Source organism: Podarcis tiliguerta (assembly GCF_965153285.1).
Source record: "Podarcis tiliguerta genome assembly, chromosome: 5".
Lineage (NCBI taxonomy): Eukaryota > Metazoa > Chordata > Lepidosauria > Squamata > Lacertidae > Podarcis > Podarcis tiliguerta.
This window is the reverse complement of record NC_139538.1, coordinates 33,794,491-33,808,650: the sequence shown is the minus strand read 5'-3', so window position 1 is coordinate 33,808,650 and position 14,160 is coordinate 33,794,491. Positions and strand designations below refer to the sequence as shown.

At 42.5% G+C, this 14,160-nt stretch overlaps 1 protein-coding gene across 1 annotated transcript; it reads left to right on the top strand.

Moving 5' to 3' along the window:
* The first annotated feature begins 136 nt into the window (after nucleotides 1-136).
* COPS9 (COP9 signalosome subunit 9) lies at nucleotides 137-3,961 on the top strand. Its single transcript, XM_083441146.1, has 3 exons — nucleotides 137-290; nucleotides 2,019-2,091; nucleotides 3,712-3,961. Exons 1-3 carry the CDS (start codon nucleotides 186-188, stop codon nucleotides 3,747-3,749), a joined length of 216 nt encoding a protein of 71 aa, XP_083297272.1. The 5' UTR covers nucleotides 137-185; the 3' UTR covers nucleotides 3,750-3,961.
* Nucleotides 3,962-14,160: the final 10,199 nt, after the last annotated feature.

Sequence of the window (14,160 nt, the reverse complement as noted above, 5' to 3'; positions counted from 1 at the left end):
TTCTTCCCAAGCGGCGCCTGGATCTCCTCCCGCCGCGCCGCGCCAAGGGAGAAAGAAGCGCCGCCGCCGCTGCCTGCGGAGAGGAGCGCCAGCCCACTTCCAAAGGATCCCGGCGCAGAACGCCATAGAGACGGCGCTCCCCCGCGCGCCTAGAGAGACCGGAAGCTGCCTCAAGCTCCGCCCGGATGTTGGAAGGTAGCCGGAAAGTTTTACAGAGGGTCGTAGACATGAAGCCTGCGGTGGACGAGATGTTCCCTGAGGGCGCGGGGCCTTACGTGGACCTCGACGAGGTGAGCGGTCGAGCCCCGAGGGCAAAAGGCGGGGGTCTCGCGCGGGGCTGTCGCTTGCTTAAAAACCCCGCGCGGCCTGGGCTCTTTCTCTGGTTCTTTCCCCTCCTCGGGTGTAAAGGGAGAGGTGCTATGGAGGGGGGCGCCTCTCAAGGGTCTTCTAGGTGGGCCTTTGGCCTGATCCAGCAAGGCACCTCTTACGTTTCTAAGGGTGGCTGGCTGTGTGTGTTTAATTTTTTGTGCCACGCCTCCCCCCCCCCCCCGACAGGGACTCGAGGCGGCTTACAAATCAAAAATATGAACAGAATAAAAGCGTGGGGGGGGGAACCCCACAATTAAACATCGATAGAATATAACATGCATAAAAATGCGCTGATAATATGTGTGAAGGTGAGTTAGGTTTATGTTTTTGTTTTTTTTTCCCAACCTTCAGCCCCCCCCCCGTGTTCTGCTCCCCACCTCCCATGCTTGCACTTTGGTTCAGCCTTTTGTTGCTAATCCCCCCCCCCCCCAGCAACTTGATCCAGTTGTCTTGAGAGTCGTATGAGGAGGAGAAAATGAAAGTATGGATGCATTGTCAAGTTTTCAGGATGCCTTATGGAAAAGTTACAAACTAAAAAGCCATGCAGTAAAACAGAATGGCAATTAAACATATAAAGGCAGTGTATGAACATCTGTCACCTGCATTGTTCTTCAGAAACAGTTGGAAGGCATTTTTTAGTTTGATGTTTAATCATCATCATCAGTGTTTGGATCAGAGTTTTAATAATGAGACTTCCTCGCATTATGCTTTTACTCTTTAAAAAACAAATAAGTTGTTATTAGTTTTCCAATATTATTCCAATAATAGCCCCATTATAACAATGCTTTTTTCTGCATTCCAAAATCTTATTAATTTCAGTTACAATCCAGTTAAATTTATAAGCTGCATTCTTGGTGATTTCTATTCGTGTTGTTACACTAAGTAATTAGTAAAACTTCAAGTGAGGAACTCTGTTATCATTATTCTTTCCTGGGTGTGACAATTATTTCTTCCATAATGTTTTTTTCCTGCCCTCCTTTCCTCTGATTGTTGCTGTTACCTATCATGACTTGGGTGTGTTGTACATAGCCCTGAGCTCCTTTTGAGGAAGGGTGATTTATAAATATTTAAAATACATAAACACATAGCAGAAACAAAAGAAATTACAGTTAAAAGATGGGTAAGATAAAAAAGATCTTTGCCTGGTACCAAAATGGCATCAGCCAGGCAAGTAGCTTTTCCCAGTCAGCTATTTATCGGGTCAACTTTGAAAATTTTGCATCTGGCATAATCCAAGGTCCATTTGGTATTTCTTCTATTCCATTGCTGGTCTGCAGATCTCCCCAGCAGGGCATCTCCTGGCGCACTGATGGATTTCTGCGCAATTCATTTTCCATTATTATTTCTGGGCAGGTGCTTTCCCATTATTGCTATTATTTACCCCGCACCTTTAGCCAAAGGAGCCATGGCCATGAAAAGATTATTTGCATCCTTTCACTTGAAAGGGACAAAATGAGGGTCAAGCCTGATTAAACTACTATACTGCAGCAAGGGCCGCAGGAGATGAAAGTGTATAGTGGCATAGGTAGAAAATCATAGGCAATCAGATTTGGAAGTTTGAGGTCCAAGATGAATGGTTATATGAAACAGTGCAATAATGATTCCCTGTATATTGCTTCTATAGTTGATTAAATATTATTCTTTCTCAGGCTGGTGGAAGTACAGGTTTGTTGATGGATTTAGCTGCCAATGAAAAGGCAGTACATGCAGACTTCTTTAATAGTAAGTATTAGTTACATTTTTAAATTATTAAACCCGTCATGCTTATATTAGCCACTGTCCATTAGATTGTAAATTGATTTTCTAACCAATACTTAGAAAAAAGCTTCCATTTAGAAATTAAAGTATGTATGGCCTGTGGCCCTCCAGAATTGTTAGACTCCTAACTCCCAACTCCCATCATCTCCAGCCAGCATGGCTAATGGCCAGGGATGGTAAAAGTGGGAGGTCAGCAGTATCTGGAGGATCATAGGGTCTTCTTCCCTTAATTAAAGCCAAAAACCTGTCTGAGGAACAAAGTTTCCATAGCAGGAGGGGAGGGTTAAGCCAAAGATGGAGACATTTAAAAAAATTATCTGTTAAACTCAAAACACACGTGCCAGGGCAATTGTGTGTCTTGAGGTTTTTTTGGGTGGGGGGGTTATTATTAAATGGGTTGCCAGCTAAATAGAAACTACTGGGAAATGCTTCTGCATGGTGATAGTAACATGTGGAGAATGTATGCTGATCCCTCAAATTGCATTTATTTATAGCTATTTATTCCAGAAATGCCCAGAGCTAGTGTGATGAGACTGTAATTTGTGGTCCATGTGGTGAATACCCACTCCATTGTATTCAATGTTGGTCATACTCAAGAGTAAACCTATTGAAATGAATGGGCATGATGAACTTAGGTCCATTCGTTTCAGTGGGCCAACTCAGAGTGTCAGACTAGGACCTGGGAGACCAGGCTTCAAATCCTCACTCGGCCATGAAGCTCACTGGGTGACTCTGGGCCAGTCACTGCTTCTCACCCTAAACTACCTCACAGAGTTATTTGGGGGGGTTAAATGAGTAGGGGTAGAACCATGAACGTCACCTCGAGCTCCTTGGAGAAAAAGGTGGGATATAAATAAATAACACTTAGTTGAATACAACCCATGGGTACTTAGTAAATGTGACTTGGTGGGTTCCATATGGTAACCATTTTAGTATATTGTTTTTGGTGACTTTCAGTAGCCCTTATAATGAACATGCGGGGCAAGCTTCCACAAATCCACTTTCTGGGGAAGTGCCCTTAAGTCTGCTGACAAGCAGCACAGAGTTTCCTTCCTTTGGCTTTCCATGATTGCAGGGGGCATAGGGGAGGTTTTCTGTAGTGTTGCACTGAGCTTTGGTGTTTCCTTTGCCTGCTTCAAAGTGCATCACCTGCAAAGGCAGTTAAGGAATGGAAGAGATATGTGTTTGCACAAATAATAGCTACAGAGAGGGCAAAATAAGTATGGTAAGGAAACCAGAAATGATTGTGGCTGAGAGAGTGGTATGAGTTCATACTTGTGGGAACCTGAATATCTAAAACAGGGTGGGATGGAGAAAGCCATTTTAAGAAACTGGCCATATATCAAGGCTTACAACATAACTCACTGGGTTGTATCCAGAGAATCACGCTCATGCAGGGAGACTTTCCCATAAATAATAACCTCCTTCCTGGTTTCAGTTGAATCTATTGTACAGTTTGATAATTGGATTCAGGTCTCTCACTTCACTGGGAAATTTGCATTGTTGCTTAGCTCTTCAGAATTGTTTTTAAAAATCAGAATAATTAATATGCATTATGTTAATTCACTGCCTTGTTTTTGTTAGATTTTGAAGATATGTTTGATGATGACGATATCCAGTGAAATTCAACTTCCTGCTGTGCTAAATACCTAAGTTTCTTGTAGAAGCAGACTATATTCCTAACAAAAGATAGGAAAATGAATATTGTCTCCAAGCCATGAAAGAGCACTTCGAAATGTCCAAAGGTGGTTGAAGAGAATTGTGGAGTTATTTTCCTCTTATAATGTTTAGATGTGCAGTTGTGCAGGCTTGCTTCAATAAAATCTGAACAAAACCTCTCATGTCTGATTATGCAGTTGACTACTGGTTGTTGCCCATGGAAATAGGGCTTTTTCTTGATGTTATTTGGAATGCTGTATGCATAGGATGTAGCATTTTTCGTAAAATCCACAACAATAAAATTAGAAGCAAGTGGGAGGTTTTAACACCTCGATCCTAAATCCATTTACTTGTGAGTGGCATGTTAAAAGATCATTGGGACTATACTTCCAAGTGTGTGCTTTCCTCACTCCCAGTTTAGCTAGGGAGCCCAGCATATTTGGCCAATGAAAATATTCCTGTAGAATATGAGTAAATCTTGTATTAGAGCTCATTTGGCTTCTTGCCATTGTATGGTTCTTTATTTTGTAACTTATTCTAACTACTGGTGGTTTGTGACAAGACTTTTCCATAAATACTGAAGAGTCTTTATGCTGCATTCAGAACATTTCTTCCAAAATAGAGCAGAATTTTTAGATGAATATCTCAATTGTGCTCGCGTTGCTTCCTCAGTCTGTGGGGAAGCTGGCTATTTTCTTTGACACATTCTAAAGCCACATGCAGCACATCAAAACACAAGCTCCAGTACAATGGTGCTTGGTTTTCTTTGTGTATATTAATCTGAGCTCTCAGCAAAGTGGAACGAAGTATTATTACCAAAATCAGAAAAGCAGTGGTGAATCTGAAAATGAGGTCTCCGGTGGAAGAATAAAAAAATGCTTTTACATTGAGTTATCTGCCCACTTTCATTATATGCATCTAATATCATAAACTTCACATAGTAGAATGAGAATGTTGCAAGAGCTTCATCTTTATATTTTAACAAAGTCTTTCTCCTCTCTGGTTTTTCACATTTACCCAGTGGGAAATGCTGTAACAAGCTTGAGAGCAGGGCTGCTACAAGGGTAGTATACTTAAACCTGACACACATACTCCAGATTAAGACCAAACCTGACATAAACCATTAAAAGTATTCTCACACTCCCCAAACTGAATAAAACAGATTGGAACCAATTTGCAATGTTGTGCATGCAGCAAAGACAGTGGCAATACAGCTAATGGCTGATACTCCTGTCCAAGTCTTTGTGCTGGCTTTGAGAAGATGTTGGACTGGGAGGAGGTGTCCCGCTGTTTCTTGTACCTACAGAGTAACATCAGCAGCACTCCCCTGGCACAGAGCTCTGCATGCTGAATATGAACAACACTCCACATCCCAGACCTCCGCATGTGAACAGCTGGGATAGTGAAAGCTGCAAGATAAAACTATGTAATAAAGGGCACATGAGGGGGGATGGGGTTGCACTGTGAGCGGATGGAATAAATTTGCCTCCACAGAATCACTGGGTAGTAATTCTGGACTCAAATAGTAGTTTAGTACTGGAAGCATACTACAGTGGTGCCTCGCAAGACGAAAAGAATCCGTTCTGCCAGTCTCTTCGTCTTGCGGTTTTTTTCGCCTTGCGAAGCAAGCCCATTAGCGGATTAGCGCTATTAGCGGTTTAGCAGCTATTAGCGGCTATTAAAGGCTTAAGGGATTAGCGGATTAGCTGCTAAAAGGCTATTAGCGGCTTAGATCAGCTGATAAGCGGCTTAGATCAGCTGTTAGGCGGCTTAGCCATCAGCTGTCAAGCGGCTTAGCTAACAGCTGTTAAGCGGCTTAGGGGCTTGGGAAAAAGGGGGAGGGAAAAAAAACCCCAGGAATCGCAAGACATTTTCGTCTTGCGAAGCAAGCCCATAGCTAATTCATTTTGCGAAGCACCTCCAAAACGGAAAACCTTTTCGTCTAGCGGGTTTTCCGTCTTGCGAGGCATTCGTCTTGCGGGGCACCACTGTATCTCATCTATGACCAAAATCCTGAAGGTGATCTTAAAAGGGAGAAGGACATTTGGAAGAAAAAGTGTAGCATGCAGTGACTTCAGTTACTCTCACTTAAGGTAAACACGTATTTACCTGATGGATGAAAGAAAGGAAGAAGATTCTCAAAAGATCTGCATTGGGACAGATTATTATTTTTTAACTTGTTCATTCATTATCTGGAAGTAGGGAGGGTTGAGCAGTGAGATGGCCCAGTTTGCTCATGACGACAAATTGTTCGGAGATGGAAACCAAAGCAGATATTGAAGAGCTCCCCAAAGTGATTGAAAGGGGCTGCAAAATGACACATGGGGTGCAAGGTATGTACCTGTAAATGATGCACAGAGAGCCAAAAATATTGCACTGAAGTATGACAGGGTTTTTAAAATAATAAAAATAACCAATACATACAGGGGCCTGAGGGAAGTCTATTCCTTCAGATAAGCCTTCCTCCTTAATGAGGCATTCACAGAAGTTAACTGTGAAGAGACATAAAACTGGAGGAACAAAAACTGTTCATAGAAAATCTCAGCAATAGTGGCCGCACTAGTGGCAAATATTGACCAATGGGAAACATCCCAGAAGGGTTTATTAGGATTCCAAAAATGCTTGGAAGTCTGTTTTGTTTTTAAAGACTCCTTCCATGCCACCCCTTGAAGACCAAAGAGCAATTTTCTTTCAGCAAGTATTGGGGATGCTCCTAGGAAGGGGGGAAAAACACACATTTAGCAGCCTATATAATTGAACAAGGACAATCGGGGCTCCTAATTGCTAGGAAGAGCTGCAGGTAAATATAGCTGCAGGTGTTTGGATCCCCTTTTCAGTGATGCTGAATGTGCGGTCAGCAGATAGTTCAGTCGGTAGAGTATGAGTCTCTTAATCTTAGGGTCATGGCTTTGAGCCCCACTTTGGGCAAAAGATTCCTACATGCATGGGGTTGGACTAAATGACACTCCTGCTCCCTTCCAACTCTACAATTCTAAGAAAAGATGTGATTCTGTTTCTTCTACCTGCATTCACTACATGGAGGTGGTGCAAATGAACGACTGTTAGACAGTAGCTGAAGAAACTGGCTTTTATCCTAATTTCAGCTTCATTGTGACCTGGGTATCTTTCAGCAATTTACATTTTGTCTGTGTCTATGTCTGAATGCGCTGCTTACTCACTGATTTAAGCAAATATATAATTCTCAAAATTTAGTGAGCTTGGGGCTTTCCCGTCAGGTAGGGAATCTCCCTATGTAACCCCCCCCCCCCAGTTCTGCTTTCATTAGCAGAAGCAAGTTAAGTCTGTGACTCTGCAAAAAATATATGCACATACTTAATTTTATGTCAAGAGAGAGCAATCAATAGGATTTGAGAGTTTGTGTAGACCTTTAAAGAAACAGGAACTTCCACAGCCTGTCATAACTTTTCCGCTTACTTAATGTGAATGGATGTAACAAAACAACTGCAGACAAATTGTTAAGTCCTCAGTGGCGGTTATGACAATGAATAGTACAAATGATCTGCCCTGGTTGTAATTTGTAATGAGATTGACTTATTTTAAAAAGAAGCGGGTTGGTATAAGAATCGAAACAACAAAATGAAACAAAAATAATAGTCTGGGCAATGAAAGAAGGCACCCATTGCCTTGGGCCCAATAACCTGTATTACGCCATCTGCTGGCTCTTTGTTTTATTTATTTAATTAAGACAATATTCTATATGCTGCTTGATTGTCATAGATAACGAATCGTAAGAGAGCCTGTAAACTGTTTGCAAGAGTATATATTAAAATGTTAAAATTCTTATTAAAAAAGCAGGTATTTAAAAACAAAAGACGATTAAAATCAGCAGTAGCTAAAAAGAGATAAAATGCATGTAACTTCTGCATGTCTGAATAGGCTTGCCTAAACAAGCCCCCTTTTTAAGCAGGCACTGAAAAGAGTACAGTGAAAGCGCCTGCCTGGTGTCAATAGGCTGGGAGTTGCACAGTGTAGATGTTGCCACACTACAAGATATATACAGGGCATAAGTTCACTTCTAGGAAGAAGAGAAGCAAAGGGACAGGTGTAACTGCAAAAGAAGTAATCTGAAGTGGTACTGTTTGTTGTACGTACTTCAATGTAACAACAGCAAAAAAACCAAAAACCCTTCATAAAGGTAGAAAATTCCACTAATCTTTTGCACCCAGCTGCCCTGCTCACCTGTCTTTTTATTGCCCTTAATTGTGTCCTTTTGCAGCACAGATAATATTTATGTCCCTTTGCTTTTTAACTTTGCTGTAGAAAAAAGGATCGCTGCTTTCTTGTCTTGATGGGAGACCAGAGGCCATCTTGGGAGTTTTAAAGAAATTCAGTGCAGGGAACAGGAGGGTCACACTTTCACAAGGGACAGTTCTAAATAGTTGGCTTGCAACATGTACTTAGAACTGGTTGAGTTCCTGTTCTACAGAGTTATTAGCATGACAGTTTAGCCTTGTCCAATAAAATTTGCATAAAAGAGGTTCAAACTCTTCAGGGACTTCTATATCTTTAAAGATACAGATATGAAAAACATCACCTGTTGTGTCTTTGCCCATCACAGTGCTCATAGCTGTCAACTTTTCCCTTTTTTTAAGGGAAATTCCCTTATTCCAAATAGGATTCCTCGCAAGAAAAGGGAAAAGTTGACAGCTATGACAGTGCTGTAATGGCTCCATCAGTGTTATCCTGAGTTACCTGCGGTTAGGGATGGAAATCTGCAAAACATTCTTTAAGATGCATTACATTAAGATACCACAAGAGTCTTTGTTGTGTTTATTGTGTGTGTTGTGTAAAAAGTAAAAGAAATGACCATTTTCCTCTCTGCTAGCCAGTTAAATCTTTCAGCTGAACTTTTAACATGGGCGAGGTGACAGGAAAAGGCACACAATTCAAAAAAGCACCAACTTTTCGTGACATAGGAAGAATTGGCAGTGTGCTCCCTATCCTTTTAGCCATTTCCGGCCCCTGACATCATACACATTAGACCTGGGAAAGGTGGGCGTTGCTGCCTTGAGATTCCTCGCCGCTCTTATAAGGCAACATGAATGTCTTTGGATTTGAATTGCAGGAAAAACAAGGATTCCCACCGTCAGACATGATACAGCTACGGCGGAAACTGCTAGAGAGGAACTCGCCCCAGGACACTTCCCTCTCTGTCAAAAGCACTGTGACAGACAAGTCTTTCCTCCTTGCTGTTAATATGATTGCGGGACCTTTTCGGCGCTTCTGTCAAGCTATTGATTGCAGTGTGCTGTGCAAGCTGCTCTGAAAGGGACGAGCCCAGCGGGTCACAGGAGCAGCTCTCTGAAGCAGAACTGCATCATGCAGTCATTAAGAGGGAGACCCCCCATTGCAGGGAGGAATTGGGGGCAGCAATTAGGACATTCTTTTCAGGGTCCCCGCAGAGAGATGATTAAAAGCGCTGCGGCTGGTATTGCTGAAAGACAGGTAGGTCACAGTTCAGGCCGCGCAGAGGAAGGCCCAAACACCACGGGTTTCCTTTTCATTTCGGTGGGGAAAGCACGAGAAAGAGGTCTTTCACCTCAGCCAGATGGATCTAATCTGCTTTTCATTGATCAGTGATCCAGGCACTGATAGTAATGGGGAATATTCCTCGAGACAAGAATGCCATGGGAGCGCACTGGAGGCTGAGTTCGCTATTAGTATTCCACATGATGTCAGCACTTAACTACAAGTGCGTGTGTGGTGCTGCCTTGTTTAATGGGTTCAGTACCAAGGATCAGGGAAATGTAAGAAAAACTCAGATTTTTGAAATCGCCAGTGCCTTGGGTTATTTTTGACCTCCGCCTGGCACTGAAGCATGGCCACAATATTGTAAACACCAGGAAGACTGAACTGCATGCATGTGATTTGGTAGAATAAAATCAATGTATTTTTTTATATAAAAAAAATAGCAATGTAATTGTCTGAAATTCTGGGGATTTTTAAATGGAATTTGCTGCCATTCTCTTGTGCTTTTAGCAGTATCCTTAGATGCATAAATTAAACAGCAAATGGTTTTATTGCCCTGCCAGGCAAAGCAGCAGCTCCTAATTTTTGTGTGCCTGGGCAGCTGTTAAAGGCTCAGAAGCGGGGCCAGCAAGAAAGATAGCAATCCGACCCTGGAATCTTTTGAATAAGGGATCTTGATATCCTTTTAGAAACAGCCACCACTCTGTTTGGGTCTCATTTGCTTGGGGCGTTAGCATGAGCATTTTTATTACTCCCACCATTTGCTGAAACTGATTGTTTAATTCACCCCCAGGTCTTCTGCAAAAGTAAGGGATCACTGAGCAGGAAAGAGAAATGTGGGGTGTTTTCTGGTGAAGCTGTGGGATGGGTTAGAGAAGGTGGATGAGCTAACTTTAAAGCTTCCTGGATAACAGAAGAAAGACTCAGGGTGCTTACAACCAGCGGCTTAACTTGCAAATGGATCATTGTGATCTCACAGCTTGGACATTGACAACAGGTTTTTTGATCTATGCAACGGGCAGTGGGATGAATAGGCTTTGGGAAGACTCTAGGTTTGCAGTGCAAAGAAAAATGGAGGGGGGAAACCCCTAAAGGTGGAGGGAACACCTAAAAAAACCAACTCAATGGGACTGAGCATGCTCAGCAGGCACAGAATGCTGACTGGCTGGTGCGGGGGAGGGGGATGGAAAACCCTGGGTGACAGGAAGTGGAATGGACTGTCTTGGAAGGAGGGCATGGCTGGAAGACTAAATAGCGGCAATTCACGGTGCAACATTTCGTTACAGATCCCACTTGCTTAGTCCTACTGCTACAACTTTCACTGCCATTGATCGTATTGTTACAGAACTGGGATAACAGAGTTTGGGGGTGCAAAGACTTAACCTCTGAAGTTAGTGAGTGTTAGAAATTAATAAATGGTAAAACTTGGATAATATTTGAAGTAGCGAAGGGAAGATGCCAGGCCAGGGCCTCAACTACGATGGAAGTCCTTAAGAATGGCAAAAGGTGCTGCAGGGCAAGAGATTCTCTGCTGGTAAACAGATGTACAGGTGTGTGTGTGTGTGTGTGTGTGTGTGTGTCATGGTTATTGTGGAAGGAGAAAGGTTTAGGATTTCAGCTTCCATGACGGAAGAAAACAGGGGAGGCGGCAGGCTGCAGAGGCGGATTTAGGGCAACATGACAGTTTCTGCCATACTGGGCGCCAAGCCGAGGGAGCACCACAGCTATGGTGCAGTGAATTGAGAAGAATGGAAGGTGAGAAGTGGGGGGCAGGGGGTGCCAAATTTTTGCCTTGTAGATGGCGCCACTGAAATTTGAATGACCAAAGTTCGCCCTTTCAGGCTGTGCCCACAGGGTGGAAAAGTGCTGTTTTTCATGAACCTTGGATTTTCTGGCACAGGTCTTTGGGAAGGAGAAGGGTGGAGTCAGCAGTCCAGGCAGAGGCCATGTGGGGCAGAACCATCTAGGCAGGTTGGGGCAGAGGCACGGAGACAGTGTGCTGGGTCCTTGGACTTCAATGCTGCACTGCTGTGGGGAGCAAGCCCCTCTTGAGATGTAAGGCTCTGAACTCTCTCCAAAGTGGACCCAGGTGTAAATATGTGTACCAGAAACCATATTTCTTCAAGACACTAGTCTCGGCTGCACTTTGATTTCCCAGTGGAAGTACAACTCTGGGTGAGCGTTTGAAACCCCTGGAATCTTGTCCAGCCATTCAGCAGAAATTGGGGTGGCATGTAACAGTATTTTAAAGCATTAACACTGTGCTAATCCCATCTGCCAACCTAGCAGTTCGAAAGCACGTCAAAGTGCAAGTAGATAAATAGGTACCGCTCCGGCGGGAAGGTAAACAGCGTATCCGTGCGCTGCTCTGGTTCACCAGAAGTGGCTTAGTCATGCTGGCCACATGACCCGGAAGCTCCCTCGGCCAATAAATGAGCGCCACAACCCCAGAGTCTTTCGCGACTGGACCTAATGGTCAGCCCCCCCCCCCTTACCTTTTCAATCCCATCTATATGTAAGAAGAGCCACAGGGTCATAAACAGAGAGCTCCTAATTTATAATTCCTTTGGGTGCCATAGAAGCTCCCAATGCCTCAGGGATACAGATGGTGTTTTTACAATGCACTAAAACGTCGCAAAGGAACACCTGAGCAATGTTTCTTAAGGCAATAACCTGGGATGCAATGGTTGGGCATATTTAATAGACATGTGGGAAACGTGGCAAATAGAGAGTCACCTAGGCTGAAATGGTAAAACCAGGATAAGCTAAATGGAATTTTGATTATTTTTTTGGGGGGGGGGGGAGATAAATTGAGTTTCAGCTACCTCCATGCATTACTAGTTGATTGTCTAGCAAACAAGCATTTGAGTTTTTGTACAAAGGGATGATATCTTTGCACCATCTTGTGGACTCTTGCAGTGACTGCATCATATCCCCATTTCTCTAAACTTTTGAGCAGTTTAAATCAACTAAAGCAAGGGATCCTTTAGATTTCAGTTGTTCGCTGGAAAATATTCAGCAAGATCTAAGGGATCGCTTGTGGGTACAGACTGGCTTAAACTGTGAAAAGGCAATGTAGTGAGAGTAATTTCTTATGGTTGTTTTAAACACTGTACAGTAATTCTACCTGTGCTCTTTAAAAAGGTCAATGGTCTTTTAACAATTTCAGAGGTTTCGATTTAAAAATTTACAGGCAATCCTAACTGTGCGGGGTGTGTGGAGCAGTCAGTTCTTCACTGCTGTCCACGGCGGAAGATATTTTTCTCCTATTTTGCTTCACCAACTCCAAGCGTGCAAACCTGAGACATGAATCAGATCCTGCTCCAGGAACTAAACTGACTTATGATTCTTTGAATCCATCACTAGCCCTGCTCCATCCTGCTCCGGAGTTGGTTTATTTAGGGGCCTTATACCCTTTCAGTGGGTGCAACTGGGGAGGGGCAGAGCCTGTGCAAGGAGAACCCCACCGACTAAACATTAGGAAGAATTTTCTGACAATAATTCCTGTTCAACAGTGGAATGGACTAAGTTGGAAGATGGTGGACTCTCTTTCATTGGAGGTTTTTAAATAGAGGTTGGATAGTCATCTGTCAAGGATTCCTTAGTAATAATAATAATAATAATAATAATAATAATAATAATAATAATAATTTATTTATACCCTGCCCATCTGGCTGGGCTCTCCCAGCCCCTCTGGGCGGCTTCAAAAAAATATTAAAATACATAGGGTTGGAATAGATGGCCTTTGGTGTCCCTTCCCACTCTACGATTCTATGGTATAAAAATTCTTGAACTAAATAAATAACAAATGTTTCAAAGTCATTATTCTAGCCCCTTTTTTATATTCTTAGTCCTCTTGTGTTTCATTGCGGTTGTTTCCTCCTGCTCTTTACATTAATATGCCCAGTGGGGCTTCCTGACTTCGGTATTATTAAAGGTAATGTTTAACATTGCTAAATTGGAAATTGACATTTTTCTCTTTAAATTTTGTGGCTGTTAAGTAACTCTCTCTCCCTGCAAGGGCATTTCTGATGGATTCAGATATGCGGTTAGCTTTGGGCAAACTGTGCTGCAAATGAAACTTTCCACAAGCTTTTCTTATTATCACAAAAGAAGACTGTCAGGCAAGTAGCTAACCAGAAGGCTCTGTGTGTGGCAGAGAGAGAGAAAAAAAAGGTATGTGAGTGTATCACAGAAAACTGAAAACACATGGGCATAGGTATTCTCTCAAAAGAAAATAGATTTTGTAATGGTTATGTCCATAAGGTGGGGAAAGACTGACAAAGAATGGTAAGGAAGCTGATGAACAAAAACCAACACAGATATTTTGAATCATTAACAACCAGGATAAATGTTCTTTAAAGGAATAATAGCAAGCATGTATCATTGGTTTCAATGGCCTCAGTCCAGTATACCTGAAGGAGCGTCTCCACCCTGATCATTCTGCCCGGACACTGAGGTCCAGTGTCGAGGGCCTTCTGGCAGTTCCCTCACTGTGAGAAGCCAAGTTACAGGGAACCAGGCAGAGGGCCTTCTCGGTAGTGGCACCCACCCTGTGGAATGCCCTCCCATCAGATGTCAAAAAGAAAAACAACTACCAGTACTAGACTTTTAGAAGACATCTGAAGGCAGCCTTGTTTAGGGAATCTTTTAATGTTTAATAGGTTATTGAATTTTAATATTCTGTTGGAAGCCACCCAGAGTGGCTGGGGAAACCCAGCCAGGTGGGTGGGGTATAAATAAATTGTTGTTGTTCTTGTTCTTGTTGTTGTTATTATTTTATTTTTATTTTTATTTTTATTTTTATTTTTATTTTTATTTTTATTTTTATTTTTATTTTTATTTTTATTTTTATTTCACTGTGAATATTGTATAGTTCATAGT